This window comes from Cavia porcellus, unplaced genomic scaffold (assembly GCF_034190915.1).
Source record: "Cavia porcellus strain 051 isolate PalLab524CR breed Dunkin Hartley unplaced genomic scaffold, mCavPor4.1 scaffold_10, whole genome shotgun sequence".
In the NCBI taxonomy this organism is placed as follows: Eukaryota; Metazoa; Chordata; class Mammalia; order Rodentia; family Caviidae; genus Cavia; species Cavia porcellus.
Window position 1 is genome coordinate 81,501,397 of NW_026947493.1, and position 27,837 is coordinate 81,529,233.

At 46.2% G+C, this 27,837-nt stretch overlaps 1 protein-coding gene across 5 annotated transcripts in view; it reads right to left on the reverse strand.

Annotated features, from left to right (window-relative positions):
* Samd12 (sterile alpha motif domain containing 12) overlaps nucleotides 1-27,837 on the reverse strand; it is a 381,899-nt gene that overhangs the window by 17,219 nt on the left and 336,843 nt on the right. Inside the window, exon 5 of one of the 5 annotated variants that reach the window (XR_010050258.1) lies at nucleotides 4,227-4,452. The exons of 3 other annotated variants lie outside the window; for them this stretch is intronic. Coding sequence is in view for 1 of the 2 variants with exons in the window: in XM_063257664.1 (XP_063113734.1) it covers nucleotides 19,916-19,938 (23 nt within the window). In the remaining variant the exon portion in view is untranslated. Of the gene's footprint in view, nucleotides 1-4,226; nucleotides 4,453-19,900; nucleotides 19,939-27,837 lie in introns of those variants that run through there. One more of the 5 variants, XM_063257664.1, reaches the window with a different exon arrangement.

Sequence of the window (27,837 nt, forward strand, 5' to 3'; positions counted from 1 at the left end):
AGATTGCACAAGTGTTAGACAGGAAAGGCCTCCCAGTTTCAGATGGTTGTTAGTACTTCATGGGACTGGGGGGTCCTGGCCTCCACCTCTCACCAGCTCACTCCTCGGTGAAAGGGTCTCACGTAGAACACGATGGGCTCCTGATTCCCTCAGGGAGCGCTCTGCTGCCTGGCACCGCCGTTCTCCTGGGGCTGAGAGGACCCCTCTCTGCCGAGCCTAGGAGGGCTCGGGAGATGAGTGAACCTGTTTCTTCCCGTGGGCACTGAAAGAGGAGCCAGAAACGCCCTGTGTGCGAGCCGCCCTCCTCTTTTCCTCGGCCCTGGGTTTGTTCACTGTTTATTTACTGTTTAACAAGTTACTCAGAAATCTCTGTGTCTGAGGAGGAGGAAATACCAGCTGCCCTGGCTCAGTCATTACAGACACACACGGGTATCAAATTATCCATCGTACACAAATATTTATAATGATTATGTATCAATAAAAATTTAAAGGTTTGGGGAAAAAGCAAAACTCTCAGAAATGAATTCTGATTCCTGTGCATGAAACTGAGTCCTTAGATTCTAGGGTTTAAAACCTGACATTTCAATCAGAGGTGTCCAGACTTGCCTACAGCAGACTCACCTCAGGGAATGTCTAAAACTTTGCACTTTGCCTGCCCCTCTCCATTTCCATGGATTCCGGACGTCTTGGGGGGAGACTGGCAAACTCTACCTTTAGCAAGAATGCTCCGCCACTCTCAGGAAGTCAGGCTGGCGACCATCCACGTGTGTACCTATGTCTTTTCCCCCAGGACTTAAATAGTAGTTATTTGTCCCTCAGACTGAGAAAAATGGCATTGATGGTGGGGAACATGTGGTTTACAAATGAAATACCAGGATTTCTGCATGAGATACAGCACAGCGATGCAAACACTTGGTGCTTAGGATGGGACAGACAGGTGTGGCTTCAAGCTGGATCAAGCCATCCTAACCCATCTGGAGTCCCAGGTCCTCAGGCATGTTCTGTCACCCCAATACCACTTGCTTTCTACAGATTTACTCATGCATCAAACAAAATTTATTCCTCTGAACACTTACAAGAAGCTCCTGCACTGCCTTGAGGGTCGTGGGCTCGAGGAATTTCAGACTGATATCATTACGCTGTGTTAGTGTCTGTATCAAGCTCTACTAGAATCACCTGAGATGTAACTGTCCCTACTCCAGTGCTTCTCAAGCTTATGTCATTTAAAATCCCTGGAGGTTGATGAAACACTTCTCTGGCCTCCAATGGGAAGAATCTGATTAAGTAGGTCTAGGATGGGCTGGGAACTGGGTTTCTCACAGCGACAGTGGTACCGCCATCTGAGCCTCTCTCTTGAAGCAACACTCTAAACGTCAGGGTCCTCAGGCAAAGAGTCTGTCTCATTCTTCTCTTTCTGTAGAATGGAGTGCAATGTCTGCATTATCAAAGGTGCCCTTGAAGTGCTGTGGAATGTGTGCATGGATAAACCCATGAATACTTGGAAAGGGCTCCATGGGGGAAGTTAGAAGTTCCTTCTAGGGTAGTAGAATTTCTTGGGGGCTGTCATGCTGCTCTCTACTGAGACTCCGTTTCAGTGGATGCAGGTGACCGGACCTTTATGGAATTTCTGTGATCACTGAGGACATCTATTAACTTCAGTCTTCGGGAATCACCTCCTTGAGAAAATAACAAAACTGCACTCAGGTTTATGGCCACCTCCAACTAGAAGGCTGCTAACAGTTGATTATTTCCTTGTACTGTATGAACATAAAATGATGCATTTCTGGGAAGAAGGACCATCACGCCAGCTGCCCCCAACAAGGGTGTGTTTGCACAGCCAACTAGCCAGTGGTGACCCCTCTGATTTGCAGTGGACAGAGGTAAAAGCTCCATTGCTGCATTCAAACAGCCACTCTAAAAGCCCATGACACCTTCCAGAAGAAAACTGACCACTGGCATGACCAGCAACAAATCTCATGGGACAGCATGAAGCTATACCTTCAAGTGTCATTCAGAATGCACAGGAAATTCCCTTTTCTCTCCACAGTGTCTCCCCGGCTAGCAGAGTGCATGTGAGGGATTGTTTCTAATTTCCTTCTTCACTCCTGAACCCCAGCTCACTCAGCCACAGAACATGGCGCCCTGAGTGTCACCTGCGTGCGTTAAGTTCCTTCCTTTTCCTTTCTTCCTCCCTCCATGGCTCCTTCTCTCTCTTCCTTCCCTCCCTTTTTTCTTTCACAGTGCTCAAGGTTAAAGCCAGGGCCTCATGCACGCAAGGTAAGTGCTCTTTTTAAAAGTTCACCAGGCCCAGGGATGTAGCTCAGTGGTACAGCACCTGCCTGGCAAGCGCCAGCCTGGAAAGCACAAAGCCCCTAAGTTTGATTCCAAAAAAAAAAAGAGTTCATATACCTTTGTCTTTTTCTGTTTGATCTTATTTAATCTCAAGGGCTTCTCTGTTGACCAGTCCAACAGCTTTTTCATTGGAAAAATTTTCTCTAAGATTCACTTCTTAGAAAAGTTGTATTAAAAAAATAAAGCAAAAATCACACTCTAGTTCCTACAGTTTTTTTCAAGAGAAAGGGAAAGGCACTTGTCTATAGGAGTCTGCACGACACCAGGACCTGGTTTGAGTAGTGCGGCCACCACAGTCCAGGACTTCTAGCAGCACTGCCCAGACTTTCTGTGATGACTGAAATACTTTATATCTCCTTGCCCTGTGTGTGGGTCGAGCACGTAAGATGTGCTGAGCGCACGGAGGCAATGACTTAAATTTTATTTAAATTTAATTCCTTTGCATTTCATTGGCCACATGTCCCTAGTGCCTACCATATTTGACCACGCCTTAAGGCAGCGTGGAAAAGGGGGATCTGGGAAAGTTAGCGAAAAGGTTCCCAGAAAAAGAAGAAACCACAAACAGCTCCAGGCCTCCTCCCCACCCTGTAGCTGTTCCTATTCCCACTGACCCTTTCCTGCCCTAGTCGGGGAAGATTCCAGGCTTCCCCCATTTGTATCATGTTCCCAGAAGCGCTCTGTATACAAAGGGGTAACGAGGAAAGTCTTCATAAACATTCTGAAGTGCAGAGGAGGATCTCGTTTACGTCAGCTGCTCTGACTTGGCAGAATCAGGCCAGAAGCCTCCCAAGAGATGAAGATCCTTTCTGAGGAGCCTTCGCTTTGGGGCCCCCAAAGGCAGGCTCCAGGGTTACACCACAGTGGGCGGCAGCTCTGGTCTGCATCAAGCAGAGGCAATCGCGGGTAGCCTGGACACACCAGGAAGGCTTGCAAGAAAACAAGGAAGCGCTGGGTTGGAGATGAGTTCCCTGAATGAGAGCACCCTGAGGGTGTGCGGATCTGGTAGGGCTGGGATTTGTCTAAACTGGAGTGCTTGGCTGTCCACAGGTTCCAGGCTCTGTTACAGTTAATAAGGTTTGGAGATGTTCCCTGGGTTGGTGATTACTAATTTCCACTGAGGAAAAAGTTATGAGGCTTGGATGTCTTAATGATAACAGATAATTTCTCCGTGTGGGCAGAGCTACAAAGTGCGTTGCTACGAAACCGTGTGGACTGGGTGCTTTCTTTTGTGTACATGGTTTCCCTGTCAAGAATGCACTTGGAATCTGCTGCAAACTTGCTCTGGGACTCTTGTGATTCACTGCTTGAACTGGCTGGTGGCCATCAGCAGGATCTTGCAATTTACAGTTTCTACATGGAATTATGAAGCTGAAGGTTTAATGGAATTTCAGGTAATGGGGCACAGATGTCTCAGACTGCGACGGAGGAAATTACAGCCCTTGTAAGGCTGCGCAGCTTAAACCTTATTTATGTCTTGCTTGGTAGTTTTTCCTGTTTCCGTGTTTATGTCATCTTGAAGCGGTCCAGTGCAGAGGCCCTCACCCGGACATACCCTGTCCGGAGAGCATGGTCACAGTCACACACTTGGGGCCCATGGCCGGGGACGGGGAAGTTCCCTGCCTTTCAGCTCAGGCTATGTGATTGCCAGTGCTGTCACCCCCAGCCCACTGCTGCACAGAGCGTAACTTCCAAACTGCTTTCACACGTTTAATTGCATTTTATTCTGTTAGGGCCCAGAGGAAATGGCCTGGGACAGGTATTATTATCTCCGTTTTGATGAGGAAACCAAGGAATACAGAGGAGAAGGAGCAGTAATCGCTAACAGCTGTGGCCGGTGTATGGAGAAGGTCTGTTCTCTAGGGTTATGTGAGTACCTCTGCGCTCAGTTCTCCTGAGAGCGGGGAGGGAGATGCGCTGGTCTGCTCCAGTGTGCAGTGGGAATGAGAGCGGATGGGGCAGGGCATCAGTGCCCATGGAGCCGGGATCCAGGGGCACTGTGGCCCTTGGTGCCTAGGCTCTGGCCCGCCCTCAGGAAGCATGGTCAGTGCTGCCCACAGCCGGGGCTCTGCTGTTGAGAGGCAGCGTTTCCTTTACGTTTACCTGCAGGGGAAGACAAACCACATGCCCAGTTTTCTAACAGGAAACCACCGATGCCCGTTTCCTGCTCTTCGCCAGAGCAGTGCAGCTCCTGAGTACCCTGAGGAGGGGAGTCTGGGTAACGGTGTCCCACTTGAAAGGAACACTTGGCCTAGTGTCCCCGTCCTGTATCAGGACCCCCTTATCCACAGTTCATTCTTCCTGGGTGCCCTGCCTTTGTTTACCTGTCTTTGCTTCCAATTCTCCCCATGGCATGAGCCAGCACATAGCACACCAACTCCCACAACCCCACAGCCCTCTCACTCTCTGTCTGAACTTCCGTATGGTTTTGCTGAATGAATGATTAAAGAATGAAGTAGACATCATTTCCCTTCTATTCCCTGAGGTGCCAGGGAGCAAACCCGGGGCCTGCCCTACGCTAGGTAAGGACGAGACTGCTGCGTCACACGCCCAGCTCGATGTCATTTCTTAACAGCTGTCCCAGGCACTGTGCTACACCAGGGGATGTGAATACGAGCAACAACCCTGCTCTTGCTCAAGGGTAGATCCCAGTGCACTGAGAGATGCACAGATAGCAAAACCATTCTGGCCGAAGTCCTGCCCGCCAGGGCAGAAGCTCACCTTTCAAGGGAGAGAGACAGGCGGAGAAGGCTTCACACTTGCTTATAAATTCTCCAAGGCTGGCCCCCTCTGTGACAAGGTGACTGCATAGGGAGAGGGACTTTATGTATCCCTGTACAGCCCAGAGCACTCAGCATGGGTCCTGAGAACAGACACAGGGAGGCCAGCAAGGCGCAGCGACCTAAGTGGCAGGGTGCCCTCGTTGGGCAGAGACCTTCTGGGGTCACCCTTTCCACCTTGGCAGGGAGAAGGAAGAGAGCTGGCCTCAAACCCATGGCAATCACCCTATCTCAGCCTTTTGAGTACTAGGATTACAAATAAGCTTTCTTTCTTTCTTTTTTTTTTTTTATTTAAAGAAAAGGAAACAAAAAAAATACATGGAGATTAAAAAAAAGGGTAGAAATAATACAAAATTACAGACAAACAAAAGGTAAGAAATTGCCAGTTGATAAGTTACACATTGTTGTCTTAGAAATAGCTGTTCAGGTTATAGAATTAAAGTATTTAGAATGACATTCAAAAAGTGACCCTACAAACCCTTCTGCTCTATGATCGGACAAAAGCTCAGTAATATGATTATCAGTCCTACACATTTGTTTTACATCTCAAAGAGGGTAAGATTAAACATATCAAAACAGAACAGAACATTTAAAAAAAAACAATTTAAAGAAATACAGATTTCAAAGCAAGTCCACTGGAGATCTTCATTATCTAACTGTCTCTAGTTTCTTACAGATAGTTGTCCCAAATAAGCTTTCTTGTTAGCAAGATAATGAAAATAGCAAGTTTTTCCACCTGTAGCTTGGAGACCAGTCAAGTTATTTAACTTCTGAACTACATCGTCCTCATTTGTAAAAGTGGAGTCCCATGGGTGTTTTGTAGATGTTTTTGTAAGAATTATGTATTTTATTGAATCCCAGGTATACTTCTGAAAATACACCACTAAGAATGAGTAACCAAAACTACTGCAAATTGAACTATGATATGATACTTTTGATAGACCTATACAAGGCAAAACATCAGGTTTCCGTTGCTTTGAAATTTCTTTCATGTGTCCTGAAGAACCAGGTAATTTTTCCTGCCTTTGGGTGCCAGCTTTGTGTGTGATAGGTAATCTTTGTGCGTGCCTCTCCGTAGTAAAATGTGACATGGCTTCATTTGTGCTATCTTTCTATCTGCGTGTGGAGCTCAATTGCTGTTTTGTAAAGACATCAAAGATTGTGGTTATTTCTCCACTGTCAAAATTCACTTCCCTGACGGTGCTGTTGCCCTGACTTTTGGCTTACAAGGTACACTCTCATCTCACTGCCAATTTATAGTGTAATGTTTCTGAAGCAAATTTAAATGGCAATTAAACATGAGTGAAGTGATAAAAATATGAATAATCACAGACAAATTCCTGCATGCAAGACTGCCATATGACCTCTAGTGATACAGGACTTCCTAGATTGTAAAATGTACAACTCAGCAATGTTAAAACATAAAAAAAAGGTGCATCTCAGAGGCAATGAAAAATGGTAAATGAAAGAACATATATCATGGGTTTTGTATCCAACAGATGCCCTACAAATCTCAAATCTCTTCTCTTTTAATAAGGAATGAAACCTTGAAGCAGCCCAAACAAGACATCGGAGCCAGACCTCATCTTTGGAAGGGGTTACAATGGTGCACTCAACTCTGATTTTTGTTGGATAGAATTTATATTTCAGGGAACCACGAAACCAAGTATGGTCTCTACTTACATGTGAGATGGCTGTAAATTCTTTGCAGTAGCCTTTCTCCCTACCTTTTGTTGAGAGGTGGGACCCTTCCCTCTGTACCCTTGAATCTAGTCCAGACTTATGGCTGTTTTGATCCAAAGAATGTAAAAATGGCATGCACCATTTCTAGGCTTAATGTTTGGGAGGACTGGGAAATCGCTTCCTCCTTCTTAGAAGCCAGTAGCCACACCGAGTATAAGCTAAGAATCTGCATGGCGAGGCCACATAGAGGGGAATTGAGAACCCCATCAGCACCCCAGAATAGCAATCGGTTAACTTCCTGGAATAACTTGTTCACCATCTTAATGAGCCAGCTATGCTCACTCTATGCATGTGGAGGCTCAGCCCCAGATAACAACACATGGGGTAAAAACACAGTCGCTACTAAGCGTGTTCCAAACTGTAAAATAATGCCCAAAGAATAACTGTGAGCTTCTACAATATACAGGGCTTTGCTGTATGGCAAGAGGTCATCACAGATGCTCTGAGCATGACTTCTAGGATCCTGGAAACAGAACCTGGAAGCAAACCTAGGCCGATTGCCTCCTGAAGTGAAACGCTTGCATCACGACTCCACACACTGCAGTTACCGAGAGCTAAGCAAAGCTTCTGCCGCTCCTCCACACCAAGGCCCTGGCTCTCACATGGCCAAATGATGGAGTCTGGGGGCAGCTCTGGTGGACCCAGAAAGAAATGCAGAAGACTCAACAGACATGCAAGAGGGAAAAAGTTAGAGGATAACATGTACACGCGAGTATACACAAACACATAAATGATCTTGCCCCTTGCTTGCAAATGGAGAGTAGAGTTTATGAATTAGATCCCCAGGTACTTGTGATATTCAAGCATTTTTAGATGTCTGATGGTGGCCCCAAAGAATAATGGTCCAGTGGAGACAACAACAATTTCTGAGGATTTACTGATCTCAGGCATGACTTATCCAGAATAGAATTCCAGGAAGGTATTGAATACCTTGTTGATGGAATAAAACATGGATTAGAATTAGTCATTATCCCTGATAGCAAGGCTCCCTATGGAGTCAAGATTCTGACTTACAACATCAGTTCAGACAGCCACCAAGTGTATTTCACGCTGCTGATCACCTTCTATGTCAGAATGTCAAGATCTTTTGTTTCAACACATAGCAACCCATGTGGCAAGGATACGTTACAGCAGACGGTAACCGCATGTACCCTTGAGGGTGTCATCCATGTCTAAAAAGGCAACTGTCAAGCACCTCGTCTGCAGAGCGATGTGCAGTTAGGAAGCTTAATGAGACAGATCTTCTTTGTCTCAGAGAAACTCTAGGCATCACTGGAGCAGGAAGCATTTTAATAGGCATGAACGCAGGATACCATCTACCACGGGTATGGATATTAGAATCCTGGTGTTTAGCTGCCCTGGGAAATCAGGAGGTGGGGGAAAGCAATTTACATTCACTTAGTGTTGAATTCAGTATGAGTAACTTGCTTATCTTTACTTCAAAGCCACATTACTCATAAAAGTATAATTCTTTGCCATGGCTTGTTGGCTGATGACAAAGCTCTTGTTTCTTAAAGAAACCAGTAGTGTGGAGACAAGCCTGTGACACATGGACATAACAAATCAGACAGAAGTACAAAGTGCAGCGGGGAGATGGGGACAGGTGAAAGCCGAGGCCAGGCAGAATCAGTCCGCGGAAGGCAGGTTAAAGAAGGGGCCAGCCACTACTACAGCGGGTATGTGGTGAGCCAGTTTGCAGGAACTTCTAAAAATCTGAGTATGAATGACCAACTTCTCTACACCCCAAAAAAGTATTTTTTAATTTTCATTAGAAGTCAAATTATAGTCAAATCCCTCTATTTTAAAAGCTAGACTAATCCAGCCTACTTGATAAACTAGGCATTGGCAAACTATAGCACTAAAGGACAAATCTTGTGTGCTACATGTTTTGTAAATAAAGTTTTATTGGAACCCGGCCACATCCATTTGTTTATGTTGTCTGTGGTTGTTTTCAAATTTCAGTGGAAGAGTTGAGAACTGTCAGAGAGATGCTGTGATTCACAAAGGTCCCTAAATTTACCATTTGGTTCTCTACAAAAAGTCTGCTGAGCTCTGATAAAATAAATCTAATACTATTAAGTCACTGCAATAAACCTAAATGCTAGTGAGAATGTTTTGAGAAGTTTACGTTTTGCAGGGAAACACTCATACATGAGCTCCACAAAACAGCATGATGCTCTCCTGTGCACCCAGAGCAGGTTCTGTGAAGAAAGGTGGGGTTACAGACAGCAAGAGCCCACAGAGTACCAAGTAATAGTGGTCAAGAGCACCAAGTAATAGTGGTCAGGAGACGAGTGAAGAAGCAGGACAAAGCATTAGATTTTACCAGTCTGGGTCCATGTAGGACAAGGTAGTCTAGCATAATAAATAGTGACATGAATACTGATGGATTCAAGAAATCTGCTTATGATCTTATACTCTTTAAGTGTCACAGCTTATTTTTATTGTCTTCTTTTTTTGGAGACACGGTTTTGCTATGCAGTTCAGGCTGGCCTTGAGCTCACTTTATAGCCCACGCTGGTCTTGAACTCACACCAATCCTCCTGCCTCAGCCTCCTGAGTGGTGGGTACATTTCTTGGTAAATAAAGTTAGCTATGCACGGATGTAGCATGCAACTTTAGGAAATGGTCTACATGACTTTGTGTGTAAAATATATATATGTAAATATTCATTTGTTGTACCCACTCTGTATGTTAGTTTCTCCTCGCCAGTCTCCTGTCTCAACATCCGTGACTTCAGACTTGTGGCAACTTTCATCTGCTCTCTACCACTCTATTTTGTGTTCCCAGCTGTTCAAAGCACCTTTACTGGATTGCGATTCCTGAAACTCTACCTGTCTGCCATCAGCTTGTACCAAATGGGCGTCACCATGAGCAACAGACTGCGCTAGATCCCCAGGGAGATGCAGAACTGGGAGATGGAGTTTTGCTCACAAAGTGCTTAAGATATTGGGAGAATTTGTAGAAATGTAACTCACAGCACACCGCACTAGCCAACGCCATGTGAAAGGCTTATCGTATTTCATGTAAGGAGAGGGAGGGCTTACCGGTCCAGAGACTGGGCCTAAAGCAGAGGGAGGGAACAAGGCAAGAAAGGAGAAAAAACAGCAAAGAGCACCTAGGAAGCTGCGGATGCCCTCCTGCATTTCAAAGCCTCCATGGCTTCTCCTCCTTAACCGGGTAAATTCAAGGCTGCAAGGCTCTGTCCGAGCCGCGGTAATTCTAGCCCGCACAGCTCTTCCTGCTGTGGTGTTCCTTACATGGTGGATACTCAGGTCCATTTACTATCTTGGTTCCTTACACAGAAGCTCTCTCCGGATTCTTCTGGCTGCTTTGCTGACTCTGATCTTTCCACAGACTCTTTGCAACATGCGGAATTATCTATGCTTTCTAATCCCCAACTCCCCACAGCTTGAGCAGCAAGTTGTTCAAGGGTCCTCCACTTTCATGGAGCTCTACGCCAGGCTGGCTCCCTGGGGACCAGCCTGCACACTGCCAGCACATGAGTGGAGCCCCATGAGGCTGCCAGCGAGTTCTGCAACGCAAAAGTTGGTCTGTACTTAGAATGTGTGTATTGATTACAGGTTTGGACATTAAATTGCCAATAGAACTGAAGTGTTTACTCTCAAGTTTCTTATTTATCCCACTGGGAATCAGTGACCAACAGCTCACAGCTGATACCTGCACTCAGCCTATAAGTTACTAGGACTATTTCAAAGCTGTTTACTTTTAACTCATGAACAGTTGTATCTGCTCAATACGGTATTCTGGTTAAATCCAGTGAATTCACTTTTCTGGCACCTCGTATGCATGCCATTTTTTGGTGATGAGAACAGTAACAATCTAGTCTTTGATCTCTGGTTCATTTTGACATACATAATACATCCCTATTAATTATAGGCACAGTATAATAATGCTCAAAAAGTCATTCCCTAAAAAATCTTTTTCCTGCCTAACTTTGTACACTCAACCTTCTCCAGTCACCCCACCTGTCTCTGCTAACCAGGAATCTGACTTTTTGGCATTCCACTATGAGTGAGATTAAGTGGCATTTGTCTTCCTGTGCCCCGTATACTTCTCAGCATGATGTGCCCTCATCCTGTCCATGCTGTAGCAAGTGCAAGATTCCTTCTTTAAGGCTGAATAGTACTCTGTCGTCCATATGCACCATGGATTTGTCCATTCGTCCATGGTGGACACTCAGGTCCATTCTCTATCTTGGTGACCCGTATTTAAAACACTGCTACTCTCATCTCCCATTATCTCCTCTTCACCAGAATCCCAAAGCACATGCTGGCAGTTTCAGGGGCTAAGCACTGAAGGCCTGTAGACTAAAATTGAATGAATCACCAATCCTGTAAAAATTCCAAGATGTATGCTTTGGAAGACTGGCATTTGCATCACACATCCCCTAGGGGCAAAACCAGCCTTGAGCTGAGTCAGTGTGCCCATTCCCGAGTAGAGGAGCTTGCAGCAGGAGGCCTTAGTTCCTCACTGCCTCCCAGGCTTCCTGCAGCCTCGGGCCAGCTTCCCAGTCCGGGGTATGAGTCCCACCTGCACCCACATTTGCAGTGGCTGCCCTGCCCTGGGAGCAGCCTTATACCATCTTCCTCACAGTCCAGCTCCCTGGTGCAGACCTGGGGACGGGCTCCAGGAGTAGAGAGCCTGCGCCCCCTTCCAGCCCTGTCAGTGGACAGCACAGCGCTGCCACAGCAAGTGGGCATTTGAGGAACACCTGATTTATAACTGGGATGCACGAATTCTCTATCCCACCTGAATTATAAATCATTATTATTTTTTGTACCAGTTTTTGAACTCACTGCTTTGTGCTTGCCAGGCAGGTGCTGTGCCACTGAGCTATATCCCTGGCCCCTACTCCACATTCTTTTATTATTGTTATTATTGTTATTATTATTTTAAGCAGAAAGCACAAACAAAAATAAAAGTTTCAAAACAGGCAAATGGGAGAGTAACAATAATTAATACACCACAAATTGTTATCTTCATAGTACTCAGAGTACAAGACACGGGCATGAAATACTGTCCAAACAATATCAGCACAAACCTTTCTTTTCAATGAACTAAGAGAAACCAGTAAAGTTCACATTTTAAGTAGAATAGACAAAGGCATTTTGTGAACACCTTGGGGTGGACCACAGATGGCTACAGATGAGCCAGAGGTGGGATCTGTCTCCTTCCTGTGGATGCCACGGTCTCTCACTGCTGTGGCCAGTGGGTAATCACATGTGATGCTAGTCAGGGCCAGCCCTGGCCTGGAAGAGCACTGGCAGCTTTCCTGTGCTCTGATGAGAAGTCCACGGGCTCTGCTGGAGAGACCATGGGAAAAGCCCTGAGGATACAGGGTCAGGGAGGGTGGGTCCTGCGTGCCCTCCATCCATCCACCCCTGCCAAGGCACCCGGGCGCCAGGAGAGAAGTCTTGGGCCAGCCCTGCCCCAGCTCGGTAACATGCAGGAACCACAGGTGGGGCCGAGCAAACTGGAAGAGCTGCTTAGCAGAGTTGTATTCTGGTTCTCAACCCTCAACATTGTGAGATACAATAAAATTGTGGTTGTGCCAAGCTTCTAAGTTTGCAGAGGTAACTGTGTTACACAGAAGTGGACCAAGAAACAATGTATCGCTGAGTTTCCACTCTTTACCTGAACTGCAGACTTATTATTAATCCTCTTACAGCTCCACATACATTGAAAATGACCATTCTGGCCCCTTCCCTGAGGAAACCACTGAGCTGCTGGGGACTGAGAGACCACCGGGGGAGTGCCGTGTCGAAGGCTGAGAGAATTGGTGTCTCTTTGCACACACACACATCTGTGCAAGTGAGAACTCTGGTCATGCCCGATTCTACACAGGCTTCAGCAGTGGAAATGGCAAATAACATTGTGTTCTCTTCAACAGTTCTGCTGGGTTATTAATTTTTTATTTTACAAATATACTTATTCATTATTTTGATCTACATAAGTAATCTGGTCATGATTCTGAACTTTATGACTGCTGTGACTCTTAAGTTGGGGAATATAAAATTTGATGATCTGTAAGGAAAGTTTCATTTCAGTTGCTAGATCCTAGAAATCTCTAGGACCTAAAAAATGTCTATTTTTAGTAACATTGTACTTCATTCCCAGTGTCTGTTTTTAATTAATCACTGTAGTTTTCTCTGACCATTCTTATGTCTTAGCTGGTTATAAAATCAGTTTTTCATAGAACTATTCTCAAGTAGTACCCTGTGTTTTCCAATCTCCTTCTGCAAACCCTAGGATTCAGTTGGTAACAATTATGATTTTGGAAAGAAACATGATCTAGACTTGGCCAAAGTTGGAAAGGCAACGAACCCAGAGCTGACAGTTACTTCATTAATTCCTCCATTAACAACAAAAATAAAAATCAAATGATCAAAGACTTCAGAAAGGCAATTTTCCTGTATTTTGACATGGCCATGCTGTAATCATTTACACGATGCTGATACAAACATGGGCACACAGGAAGAAATACAGAGTGTGTTTTGTTTCAAGCGCCTCGAGGGTTTAAGAGGCAGGAGGGTGGGAACCTGCCCTGCATATAGAAGATGTGTGGTGGGGTAGGAACCTATGAAGGCCTCTGGAACTGTCTGTGTGTGATTTCCAAAAAAGTAAACTAACAGGAGGGAAAATTCCTCGAGGTGGAATTGGGGTGACGGGGGTGTCTATCAGTAATTAGAGACTTGCAGTGAAAGAAAATGAAGGATCCAAAGATTTTTGGCTCCACTCTCATGCATGTACGCTCTGCTTCTCTGTAACAACAAACTGGAACTCTATTAATTAAAATGGTCTCTATCCACAAGTGGTCCTCCGTCTGAGGGTAAAGGTACGTACATAGAAAAAGTAATTATATTCCAGTGGCAGAAGTGCTGTGCCACCCGCGTGCTGGAAAACGTAAAGAACAGTAAGTGACCCCTGCAGAGCGGGCGAGATCACTTCAGGAGCCTGAAGTTGAGGCGGGCGTTTCCTCTCGTGGGTAGAGGAGCTGCATATCTGTAAGAGTTTTGCTGAAGCCAAGATGAGGGAGAATGAAGGAGCCGAGCTGTGGAGGGGATGCCAAGGAGGAAATGTGTGTTTATTAGGGATGGCTGTCATGGATGAATTAATTGAGTGAGAGGTGGAGAGGAGGCTGTAGCAGCTTGCATGCAAACTAACCTGGCGCTGGGAGCCGGTCATGAAGAGACACGTACGCCAGCAGAGGAGCTGGATTTTACAAGCAGGCGCTGGGCACTCAGCGGTGTCTCAGAGCTGAGGGTGCACCGTGATAGTCGTTGGAAACACCGCCCTGTACTGCCCTTGGGGGCTTGTCTTACAGCAAGGGTCATGGCTACCCTTTTATGCTTGCTGGAGTGATTATTTGGTGACTTTTTCATTAAGGACTAGCACGTCATGAAAACGAGGTTAACATCCTGCTTTTGCCCAGCACAGTCTCTACAGCACTGAGAAGTTCAGTGATGATTTGGTGAAGGAATCAAATGACTGGATGTTACTCTAGGTCAGGCAGAGGATCAAGGCTCGATTCTGTCCAGTGATGGCAGGAAGAGGGAAGGGCTTGGCATTTCAGCCTGGGAAACGCTGGGTTACCCTTGACAGGTGTGTCAGGATGAAGGGAAGCTCAAGGGCTCCCCTGAGGTTTCTGAATGTGTCTCTTGGGGAGGCAGCTAGCAAACAAGCAGGGGAAAGAGGAGGAGAGGGAGCGAATGTTCTTGAGCAGGGAAGATTGTAACTCGGTTGGGTCATGTACCTGCGGTGCCCTCAGGACATCCAAGTTGAGCCATCACATGGATGGGGGCAGAATGTCATGGTGAAAGCATGTCATTTACCTTCTGTGACCCAGTGCAGCTTCTCAAATCAGCTTTCTAATTTATAATGGTGATAAGACTGCCATCTCCAACTCAGGATGACTTTATAAATCCTCTACAGTTCGAATGTGTATGAGAAAGAGCTTTTGAAGTGCATTCAGCCACGGCTACTGTTTCTGTTGTGATTGGAAACACTAGCACATCCTCAGGGAGCTTGGCACACAGGTCACGCCACGGGCAGGGTCACCTGCCCTGTTCAGACTCCGCACAAATCCCTGGCCTTTGGCCAGCAGCCTTATGAACAGCTGCAGCATAAGAAGCCTCTGCTTAGCACCTCGAAAGGGAAAGTCTCCCCACCAAGTCTGGGCTACAGTGACCTGTTCCAGGTTAAACGGAACGAAGAAACACGAGAACCAGGAGGTGCGCTCTGTTATTGGTGAGGAAAAAACAATTTACACTTAAACAAAAGTATTCTCTTGATAGCCCCTGAAGCCATGCTTCTTCGTGGAAAGACAAACACAAATCTCTTTATTGTAATAAGGAAAAATCAAAATAAAAGATCACAGGAGGTAGGGAGAGGACTCTTTCTCAAATGGGAAGGAGATGAAGAGATGAAGGGCAGGGAAGATGAGAAAAGCATCAAGACTGTTATGCACATGGACCAGCTCCCACAAGGAATGCAATCAGTAGGCACTGCAAACATGCATTCATAAAAAACAACAATAACAACAACAAAAAAAAATCTTAGGACTCTCTTATTTCTAAGGTGGCCACTTGCTTCTTCAGCCATCACCCTCACCTTACCCCTGTGTATCAGCCCCAGGGACTCAGTGCCTAACTTAGGGCAGGACAAAGTCACCCTGATTGTACCCTCTGGGCTTTCCCTTAGAGGACAGGGACTCACAGAGGACCCAAGAGCAGAAAACATCTCCGCCTTAAATGCTCCGTTACCTCTGAGGTGTGTAAGGGTCTGGCGGATGGGAACAGAAAAGGGTTCTCAAGTCAGACGATCAATGTCACAAAGCCTGACGCCTGCCTTGGCGCACAGGTAGACTTACTCGAAGCTGGCTGCTGGGAGAGAACGGCTCGTGTCCTCAGAATGAGCCTTAAGCAGGGATTCCTTGAGGGACAGAAAAGTTGAGTTTCTGAGGACAATCAATAGGGCTATATCTTTTGCCCGTCTTAAGTTCTTTGATGTGATATAAAAGCAATAATGTGCCCGGGAATGAACTCGTAAAGTTATTCGTTTTATAGCATAATAAAAGTGGAACGAGATTGAGCTGGGATTTAGGCAAAGAATCGGGCTGGCAATGAGGAGACCTGGCTTCTGTCGCCCACTCTTTCCTGCTGTCATCTTTGGTGAGTCCAGCGACTCCTGACCTCGCTTTCTCCACCAGTGAAGCAGTGACAGAGTGACATGGCCATGGGAAACAGATGACAGCGACGACAGGCAGTGAGGGGTCACTGAGGGCCGGCCCGGTACTTGAGATACAGCGAGGAACAGGGAGGTGAGGAAGCATTCTTATGCTCATGGAAGTCACATCCCACGAGAAGAGACCACAGCAATCAAGTTCAGATCCACAGAATGCAGGAATGAGTCATGTTTGCTGGAGGTTGCTAGGGGCTACTTGCAAGAGGGTGAGGGTGAGTCGAGGCTTGGTGGTGGCAGGTTCTGGAGAGCCCTGGTGGGTAACTGTCCTTATTCATTTCTCCTGTTAAATACTGCACTGGGATCAGTGGTTGTGATGATTCAAGAAAGACAGTGGGGGAAAACGTATTAATGCGGACAATGATTTTCCTTGTTTTTCAACTCCAAATTCTAGGAGCCCAAAATCAAGACCTTCAGATAGCAGATCCCGTGAGGATTTTCACACAGTACAGCAGGATACGGTACTGGTGGTGTGGTTTGCTTACAGATGTGGCCAACTACTGGAACAGTGGAGGTGTTTGCTTGAAGATCCACGCAAGACAAACATCTGTGGTCACTGCTTTTTAATCTTAGGACTTAAAAAATTTAAAAAATTTAAAAAAGGAAAAAAAAAACAGAAGGGTTTTATAAATTTTAAAACAAAGCTTTTTAAATTTTACACTATCTAACAAGCCTTCCGAGGCCGGTTCTTTGGAGAAAAGTCACCCGAACAATCAGCAGAAAAGGCAAAATTGCTTCCTCTGGGTATTGGTGTTAACAGGTTTGCCTTTTTCCTTTTCATGCCAGGAATAAGGCGCTGGTGGCAGAGGTGTGCATTTCAGGGCACCGCTTGCAAAACTGCTGACCTCAGTGGGAAGTGTGTGAGGCCTTTGATGTAGCTGATTGTTGAGTAAACAGCATTTCTGGCACTAAAAACATTCTGGTTTTATATCTGTTTTCACCAATCTCCATTCAATGACAATATCATGCTCACCTATTACAGATATTTCCCAACTGAGGATTCATGAAAGAGCAGAGGGTTGGAGAAAGTAGTTACTGAAATGCCCATCGATTTTGCTGCCCTCTCTTTGTCCTGTGCTTGGAGGTCATAAACTCACTCACACGATTTTGCTTCTTTGGTAGCAAATAGGAAGAGGAGTCCCCTCCCCCTTCCTTTCAGTAATGCTGCATATTATGCCCCCTCCCCAAAACATCGCTCATTACCATACCCTGAGTATCTGGCAGGCGTTGTGCTAGGTAGGCCCAGCTACAGAGAACAAGAACACACAGCTCCCTCGGACTGAGGATGGGTCGGATGAAAGCTCAGTCAGGTCACTTTGTTATGATTTTGAAGCATCTGCTCTTGCTTCCCAGGTGCTGCCAGGGTTTCTGGAGGCCACAGGCTCACAGAGAAGATGTAGGAGCCAAGGGGTGGGCTTTGTGGGACAGCAGGACCATTATGCTCACTAACTGCTTGTATGGGAAGAGGGTTAATGGGCCAGAATCTTTTGGAGGTGCACTGTTCAGGAATTTTGCTGTCTCCCCAAAAGGGCGCTAAGCAATTTGGGGAGGTTTATTTCAACTCAATGCAACATTATGGAGGGGCTGCTGAGGAGGCTGAGGACCTGGATGTGCAAGGGGCGTCTGGACCATCCCTGCCTTCAAGATGCACGGAGCCAGTGCACACAGGAGAGGTCATGGGCAGTCAGGGTCCACAGTGCACGACCCTCAGCCCCCTAAAACATGGCAGCCGGTCTTCAAGGACAGACAACAGGATGAGGCTCTGAGAGAGAAAACAGCTTGTCCAGAGATGCAGAGAACTACAGCCAGTGTGGCTGCAGAGTGGCCTCAGTCCCTTACGGGAGACCGAGACACTGAGCTGACCCAGCTCACTTTCCTGGGCCACGGAGATTTATGTGTGGGAAGAGCACGGGGCCACACACCCGAGTCCTGACTGTGCCAGTCACCATCTAGAACACCAAAGTGCGCTAAGCATTTATTTACGGTCTCATTTAATTTTCACAAACCATCTGCAGAAGGAGTATCCTCATTGTCTCCAGTTCAAGCACAAGGGAGGTGAGGAACTGGACAGCTACTTTCCTAAAAATAATCCTGACACTCAATGATGTATAGAACCAGGATTCAAGTCCTGGCTGTCTGCAAATGTTGCCATTTATCCTGTTCTGCTGCCTGGTATGCACTATCTTTCCTTAGGCACATTGAAGCCCAACACCAAACAAATATTTCAGCAATGAAAACTGTAATAAAATGTGGCTCATAATCAGGGTGGGAGAAGACCCCAATCAGAAGGCACCAGGAGGATTCTGTCTTCATCAGAAAGTGACGGGTGTGCTCCTTTGATAGCACGCTGGGTTGTCACACTTCTTTTTACATTTCAACCTTGAAGGTCTTCCTGCCCATCTGTCTACTGTCCATCTGTCCATCCTTGAACAAACATTTATGAGGGTCTCCGATATGCTCTGTGCTGTGTAAGCCGGGGAGACAAAGACCAGCACCTTCAGGGCCCCGGCTCTCTACACAGTCACCAAGGACAGGCTTTTTGTGAAGGAAAATAATTAGTATCCAGTAAGATCTACAGAACACCCGAGGAGGGAGCCAAGTTCTGCAGGGACACAGATGGAGAAGGCATGAGGGCGGATCTGGTGGGCTGAGGACTTTGCCCACGGAAGGGACATGTGAGCTGAGGACGAGGGGCGCTTAGAGGAACACGCTGGTCTCTGATGTGTTTGCATCTACTTGTACTTCTCATGGAGGAACCGTGAGGGGGTGAACCACAGGCACATTCCATATGTCACTGGCAGCCTTAGGAGTGGAGGAAGACACTGGTCTAGGAACTGGAAGACATGAATTTTTTCCTGGGCTTGGCACGACAGGGGGACAATGCTGATCAAGTCCTGCTGCCTTTCCAAGACTCGCTTTCCTCATTCTCGAAATAAGAATATGATGACTGACTTGACAACTAAGGCTCCAGCTGAACGTGCCATTGGGCTTGAAGGACGCTGTCTGAATCTAAACCATTATGACTGCAAATGACCCTCCCTCCATTCCCTGACTTTTTCCTTCCGTCCAAGAAGAGGTCTCAATCTAAAGGGAAAGGAAAGTGAGCCAGGACCTAGGAGAAGCATGAAACTTAGCTTTTAAAAATGCACGCTTTCCCCCAACCTTGTGCCATATTTTATTACTAACCCGTGCCCATGTTGTCTCTCCCTTCTCTCTCTGACCCTCCCTGCCCACTCCCCAGATGCCCACTCCCACTCTTCCACTGCATTTGTTCCTGTGGCTACGCTGACTATGCGTTCTGCTGACTAAGAGCTAAAAAATCTATGACCAACTCCAGGGACCTCACAGGTTGCCTGGAGCTGGGCTCTGACTGTCCTCAGCATGGCAGGATGAAAAGCGTCCAGAAAATGAAACTCCCGCTCTTTTTCCCAGTGAGACTTCTGGGGATGGGAGATGATGGACTGCTGCCCTATGATGACCAGAGGTGGCCACCATCTGAAGTTTAGAGCTGAAGCCTGATTATCTACATTCTAGGCTTCGGATGTTCAGCTCATACTAGCAACCCCTGATTTTCACACAAGCCAGGGGAGACACTGACCAGGACTTCTCGGGATGCCACCTGAGACAGTTCAGCTTCTTAAAAGCTTCTGTGGTGGTTCTGAGGTCCACAGTCGGTTGGACACATGATCTGTATGGCCTAAAGGCACAGCAGGACGAGCTGAGGATGAGAAACTCTTCTAGATGTTCCGATCAGAGAAGGTTTCACTCAGCCTTGCACGCTAGCAAGCATTTGGCCTGCAAACTGAATGACACAGAGGAGTCAGCAAAAGAAAGCACAGGCGGCAGGGGAGAAGGCGTAGGTTGGAGGGGCAGGAAGGAGCCCGGTGAGCGGGCTCGGTGGTCTGGGGAATGCTCTGTGTTCCAAGAGCAACAGGGAAGCCATGGAGGGTTTGAAGGGGAGCAGCGACGAGTTTTGATTTATAATGTTAAAAGATAATTTCAACTTTATCTGTGCAAGGAACACAGATAGGAAGCAGATTATGCAGGAATCCAGGGAGGGAGGATTCTTTCCTTCCCTGAGTTGTTATGGAAAATAAATGTGACCATGAAAAGGTACCGAGGAGAACGCCCAGCATTTCTGATTAAAACATGACAGGTACATGGGGACACCACTCCTCAGCATGGGTGTAATTATTACGCACTGCAAATATGTACTAACAAAAAGAAACACATATGAATTCCCAGCCTGCACCTCTGTACTGCAGCAGGGAGACAGGCGTCAGCTTGGTGGAAGAATGGAGTCCTGCAGCCTGGTCGGCAGGTGCTACCGGGTGTGCTGGACCCAACGTAACTACTGACCCAGAAAAGTAGCTGAGGTCATTGGGGTTTTACTGGCATCTCTTGCCACTGGTGTTTGCAGTTATTTATTGGAAGGCTCTGTTTAATACACAAAAAGGTCTGATATCACACCTTTTTGTGTATTAAAGTGATTTTTTTTGCTTGGCCTACATTGTTAAACCGTTCACTCTTTTGTGTGTGGGGCAAGGATTTACTGACTGGCGACCATGTGTTAGGGACTGGGGGTTGAAGCACACAGCAGAGGTGGAGACCTGCTTGTCAAATTTCTACCCCCTTTCCACGTGCTTCAATTTTTTGTTTTTGTTTTTAATTTTTTATTAGTACATGTTTGTCATACACGTTGATCACATTGATTACAGGGAATTTGTACGTAATATAGCTTAATTCTTTTCTCTCCATTTCCCTCCTCACCCTTTAGCCCTTCCTTCACTCATTTACAAAAATTTTATTTGCATTTTTTCTTCTATTTCCTTTTCTCTTCCTTCCCTCCAACCTCCTCCTCCCTTGTTCCCCTTCCTACTTGAACATTTTCTTCCTACTTCTCAATATCTATCATCCATTTTGGCCCTTATTTATGCTTCTAGTTTCTCACACAAGAGGAGCAATGTGATTTTTACACGCATGTGTCTGATTTATTTCTGGTGAGACTTGCCTAGCCAGGGACTCCATGTCCCAGCATCCCTTGCGATTAAGTATGGCCGCGAGACTGGGTTTGCGCTATGATAATATGAAAGACCACTAAGATAATACGATGTTCACCCTTCTGAACTTGGTCCACAAGTGCCTCCCACAGACTCCTCTTTTTGCATTTGGCTGGACTGAATGCAGAAAATCTATAGGGAGCATTCAAAAGCCATTTATTAAAGAAGGCAGAATAACTGGCAGAAGTAGCTGAATGATGGGGTGGGGAGGCCATTCCTTCTTCCTGTTTACTTGCCTGGTTCTGTTAACTATGTAAGAAATAAAAATCTAGCTATACATCTTCTGGTCTATCTGTTATGGCAATAATTACCCTTATATATGAAGACTGGTCTCTGTCTCAGGACTGGCAGTTGCAGAGTGAACACAATTACAGAGAAGGTTGTGATCCATGAGACAAGCTAAGCTCCCATGGTGGCATGGAACAGGGGTGTCTAGACCATCCTGAGGGATACGAGGAAAGTCACCCACCTCGGGACCAGAAGTTATGCTGGGATTCAATGAGAGGAGAGGAAGAAGCTCCTGTCAGAGGATGGCAAGGGGGGGAGTGGGGTCCAGAGAGCTCAAGGTGCCCAGGTGAGTGCGACAGGCTTGGTGAGGCTGTGGCCAAAGCTGGGCAGGTGTAGGGCTGTTGCTGGAGGCTCGCAGCATCTGCCAGGCCGGCAGAAATTCTCCGTCCTGTTAGATTGTCAGGCTTGGCCAGCTCCCAGCTTCCAACGGTAACCCTTTCCCAGATAGATGCCTGGCTCTGCACAGCTCCCTTTCACTTTCTGTAGAGGCCGTATGTGTGCACATGTGTGTACATTCTGGGTGTCACAGGCGGCTGCAGTCATTCCTGACATGAGCTGGGTCTGGAAGCCAGCAGGGGTATAGGCTCTACGGATGTCACCCACCCATATTGGATGGGGCCTGCGGCATGGGAACATTTGTGCTGTGGGTTCAACAGCCTTGGCAGGTTTAACAGAAATAAAGAGCTTCAGCCCAATTCCAGTTTAAACAGACAATATTGAAACCCTGCCAAAAAGAATCTGAGCAATATTTTGCAAACTTTAATAACAGCTCAGAGAAACTGATCAGAGAATTTGGCTCTGCAGTGCATTATTGCTTAGCTGGACCCATGTAATAGCAGAGAAGAATGAATTATATTTTTTCTCATTCCCAGAGAATAATATTTTTCTTCCTTCCAAACTGAGAGGAATTTGGTAAAGTCTAAAATGTATTTGTCTTGTTTCTTCTTTCAACTTCTCTATAAATTGCCCATAGGGTTTTGGCGCCTACTGCTAAAGCAGTCAGTTTACTGCCTGAAATATCTTCTCCTAGTGGAAACTGTATTTCTAGAAACTGTAAGTTTCTTTTGTTGAGACTTTAATTTGTAGCTTTGATGTTCTCTGTGACAGGCAGTGACCCAGAGAATTAGGTACTAAGCTTTTGGATATGCCAAGCAGCAGAAGAGGCTTAGGCATTCAGTACCTCTTTCTGGGACAAGAGACGCTGACAGCTGTCTGGATCCACCGAGGAGAAAGAGGACACAGGCGGTTTTGGAACCTGAAATGCTGAGGGTCAAATCCCACACCTACCACTTGTGGACCGGGTAGCTTTGAAGATCTGGGCCTGGGTTTTCCTCTCTCTTGCAAAACAAAGACATTCCTGGGCTCCAGGTGGATTAAATAAGGTGAAGTGTATGGACTGCCTGACACACGACGTGGCTTTTAGGGGACCACCATTCAATGCCACTTCCCTTCCTTTATCAAATGCAGAAGGAAGAGACTACAAACGCTGGGTAGCAGCACTGAGAACTGTTTCCGGGTCAGGCCACAAGTTCTTACTGCCTGCTCTGTGCATAGGAAATGTTCCTAGAGCGCACTACGATTCAGGCGACATAGGTAGGCCTGAGGGTCATGGGAGTTTGGGAACCAGCAATATACTTCCTTGTGAGGACAGGGCCGCTGCTGGAAGAGCCAGTCCACCAGCAGCCTTCACAAACTACTAGCAGAACCGGTTCCCTCCTTGGCAGAGCTGCTCAAATCTGGGTCAGAAGGGTGAATGCTCTGGCCTTAGTTGAACATGCACTGAGATCTTTCGATCTTAGAGGAGTATTTTCCAAAGAACACAGAACTGTGACACAGCAGGGGAGGAGGTGGAAGAGAATTATTTTCTTTGAGGCAGGACTGAGGTTTTCCCAGCTATTTTGGTGAGGAAATTCTACCAGAAAGAGAGCGCATACCCTTTCCCAGTCATTCCTTTCTGTTAGGATCTGAACCCTTCCAAGGCCTCCCCTAAAGGAGGTCGAGGCTACCTCCTGATTTTGGATTTGTTGTGACATTCATTGTCATCAACTGAAAATACACACACGCTCATGAGTGCTGTGCCTCAGGTCCCCAAGATCCCAAGCACCCTGTCGCAGGTCACTGCTTGTGTCCCAGGTTCAGCATTCAGGAAACAGAGATCTAATGAGGCCACACAAGGAATAGCACAGGCTGCGTATTGAGATCGTTTCTGGGTTTTGGGGGAAAGTTAGAACTACAATGAAGTAAACCAAAAGCCTAATTATTGCTATAAAATGAAGCATTAGGATAGATAATTTCTCAGCAGACACAGCCAGTTTTGATTTCTAAATATTTTCAGAAGCAGAATTGATTCCCATCCACATTCTCTTACATTCTCTTAGATAAGTATCCTCAAAAAGTTCACTGTCAGATGAGTTCCAAGGTATATTTAGATGAACGTGCTTACATTGTCGCATTTCATCCCATTTCTCAGTGATCAGAAGGTGTTATCCAAATAACACCCGTGGCTTCTACCATCATTTACCTTAAATCTACTCCATTGTCTCGGATGCACACACCTCCAGTGTAGGGTCGGGAACATGTCACCCGCAGCCCATTAAGAAATAACGGGTATGTTACATACTCCGTAAATAGACTTGATTACCCAAACCTATTTTTTAAACATGTCTTCTGTTGTCAGCACGGTTTAAAAATTTTGATAAAAGGAGAATCATTTTCTGGGGTGACCAGATGTGAACCTCAGGATGAAGAGAAAGAGATGGGAGCAGTGGGGATTGGCACAGCTCCTTAGGACAGAGCAGAGGAAAACTCAGTTTGTGCTCAGCTATTGCGGGTCACTGTGAAGAGGGGATGGCAGAACTCAGGAGCAAGGACAACCCTGACTGGCAGTCAGTGCCACAAAGGTCACGTGGGAAATGGCAGATAAACACCCAGAACCCACGGCTCGTTTGGGGTCTTCCTCCTGGCTCTCGGGGTGTAATGCCAAGTTTCCTGTTCCTCTGCTCCTCTCTAACTGCTCTGCAAAAACAGCTTGCAGTTTTCTGTACCAGGAAGGCTAAGAGGATACTAGCGTAAACATGTCACCCTGGTGCACTCATTGTCAGCTACCACCTGTGTGACACATTCTATTCTAACACTCTTAAGCCTCCCTAAGTAGGACATACCTACCTGCTCTAGCTGCCGTGGGGTTCAGCAAGGGAACAGAAGCGTGCCGGGCACCTATCGTCTCCTTAATGAAGGTTGGCAGTTATTAACAGCTCTGGCTGGTGACTATTTTATCGCCTAAGCAACGCCTCTACCCATTCCACACTGCAATGATATTTTTTTATTAAAATATTAAAGCAGAAAGGCCCTGCTGAGCTGCAATGTCTCATTTGCAAGCGAACCCTGGTGAAGACTGGAGAAGTTTGTAGCCGTGTGTCTTCAAAGCATTAAAGCAATTACATCCTGCGTTATTAAACTCTGTGGTATCCAGATCAACTTGCTAAATAATAAGAATTAAATACAGCCTGAATGGTGGGACTTTTCCTTACCTGTGACGAGAGGCACTCGTCGATGGTGAAGCTCTCTAGCTAAATTGCCGAGTGTAAAGCCTAAATTTAGGATGGGGCCCTTCTGAAACAGTTGACTATTGGATCTAGATTATAGGTATCTTGTGAACTGTTGAAATTGATGAAATAAATATAAAATAGTGGATTATTACATACAATTATGGGAAAAACCTTGCCAGGGCTGGCTGGAGGTGTTCTGCAAGGAAAGATTGTTGAAAAGCAATTGCAAGTTTTGCTTACAAGAGGCCCTACAAATCATATCTATCTCCTGCAAGAGGTCTGGTAGAAGCAGAACTGCAACTGTGTATTTTATTAGCAAATCTAACTGGTGATGAAAGGTGAGCTGTAGGAGTTTGAAAGCTTCCCCTAAGCTTCCTTCCACAAAGACAAAGCCAGGAGCTTCTAGGCATGGGGCTGGAGCCATGCAATCAGAAATTTGTCGTCTTGTTTTGAACCAGTTCCTGATCAAGAACCAGAGCAGATCAAGGGCAGAAAGGACCACTGTCCGTACTCCCGCACAAGACGGGGACTGTGGCTTCGTCACTGTTGAGCTGTGCATTTTCAGGCAATTCCTTGATTTTCCTGAGCCAAGTCTTCTGGTCAGCAAACTGAGTTTTGCTTCAGTTTTTGCCTTTTTGGTGATACTAAGAGCTGAACTCAGGGCCTTCATATTGAATTACATCGCTAGCCCTTTTTTCATTTTTTTAATTTTGAGACAGGCTCTAAGTTGCCCAGGCTAGGCTTGAAGTTATGCTTCAGCATCCCAGAGGCAGAATCACACTGGTCTTCCTCAGGTTAGGGTGAGGCCTTATGTTAAGTGGGCATGTGAATTATTTCACTCAATCTTTATAGCAACCTCCCCCAAATAATAGCTAGGATCCATGATTAATTGTTTCCCTCTGTGGCTTAAAAAGTTTGTGAATTTGGGTGAATTATTTTGTCTTCTAAATGTTCCTGTCTCCTCGCATAGGGGAACAACAACAAAAAACAACAAAAAAAGATAAGTAGCCATTGTATCTATCTTACCAGAATGTTGAGAGGGATGAATGAATGACTCAAGGGCCCTCATCAGACCCACAGCTAGCTTCTGCATTGTAGCCGCTGTTCTTAAATGGCTGCTGTAGTTAAAGAACTAATCAAATCCATGGGAAGTGTGGGGGAGCACAGCTTCCTGGGGTGCGGTCCTGATAGCTCTGTGAGGTCAGATGGGCAGTGTGATAGGGGCCTGGGCCTTTCTGCCCCAGTGTGGGGTGCGAGGAGCCCTGTCTATGGGAGCGCTGAGAAGAGCCACCTGCTTCCCATCACCAGCGGGGGCTGGAGGGAGGGGGAGAGGGCAGCAAGCTGTGGGCTCCCACCTCCCCATCTTACCGGGACCCTGAATGGGACTTTAGATGTCGCTGCTCTATCAGGTTGCTCCTGTCCTCTCTCCTACCTCAATATATGGGGAGCCTCAAAGAATGGAGGTACATCAGGCTTTCCTCAAACGCTAAAAGGTCGTGGTACCATGTTGTCTACCAAAGCTCACCTGGACCAGAACCTGAGCTGCCTGCATTTGTCAGGAAAAAAAAAAAAAAAAACCCAGAAAACTCAGCAGTGAAGCCATGAGCTTGCTTATGACGCACACACAGACCCCAGACTTTACAACACTGTAGTGTCTGTTCTCCGCCTGTAACAAGGATAGTGCCAGTCACAGGACCACCAAAAGGGTCCGTGAGATGGAGTGCTGGGTGGACTCAGCCACGAGTCATACACACACAGAGGATGGGTGCCAGTCATTCCAGGATCACCAAGCTAGTCACCTGGCTAAAATCTTCCTTGTTTGAAATGTGGATACAGAAATCATACATTTGCCTCTGTAAGCATATAGTTCAGGGGCACCGAGTATATTTCCATGGCTGTACAGCTGTCACTTCCTGTTGTTTTGTGCACAAGACCACTGCGACACTGAGCATACTGTAAGACTTTTCCCCAGAGTCACACTGAGCCCTGGAGTCCACATTCTCCACCCAGGCAGCATTTCCTAAGGTTCACAAGGCTGCTTTCTTGTGCTCACTCAATCGTTGGAAAAAGTAGCAACGTTGGGGACATAAAATATGTCATTCATTTAATCAAGACGTTCATTCCATAATTATTTACTGGGTGTCTCCTATGGAAAGGCCACAGGTAAGAACTCCAGCAAAGAGATCTTGGTTCTTTGTTACAGCAGTCCTATTAATGTCTGCTTGGCTCCATTTTATACATTTTAAAAATGAGGCTGTGGAGGTGCAGAGGAGCTGGCAACTTACCAAGGCCACAGAGCTTGTAAATAGTAGAGGTGGGGCTCTGTACCAGGGGAGCAGGATTCTAAGAGTCTTGGGGTGAGCCCAGTGGCAGGACTTGTTAGGCTTTACAGGATACACAGTTTTTCTTTCAAGGCATAAGAATACTAAGCCAACATGCTCGGATGGATCTTTTGTTACTGTGGGAAGAAGCAGATCCTACTGTGGATTTGAGGTAGATAAAGGAGTAAATTATACCCCATGCTCATGGGCCAAGACACTGTGAGTTATCACACCGAAGCCTTGGAGATGAGGAGATGGTGGTGGTGATAACGAGGATAAGGTTGATGGGTACTAACTGTGAGTATCTGCCACACACAAAAGTCTATATTAGACGTATTAATCTGTGTAATGTGTGCTTGACAGTGTCTCTGTGTTAGGTATTGAGAATGCAATAATAAATAAGATAGATACATGAGGTTCCTATCTTATGACATGTACTAAATAATGACTGATAATATTCAATCAATAAATGTATATCTTAATC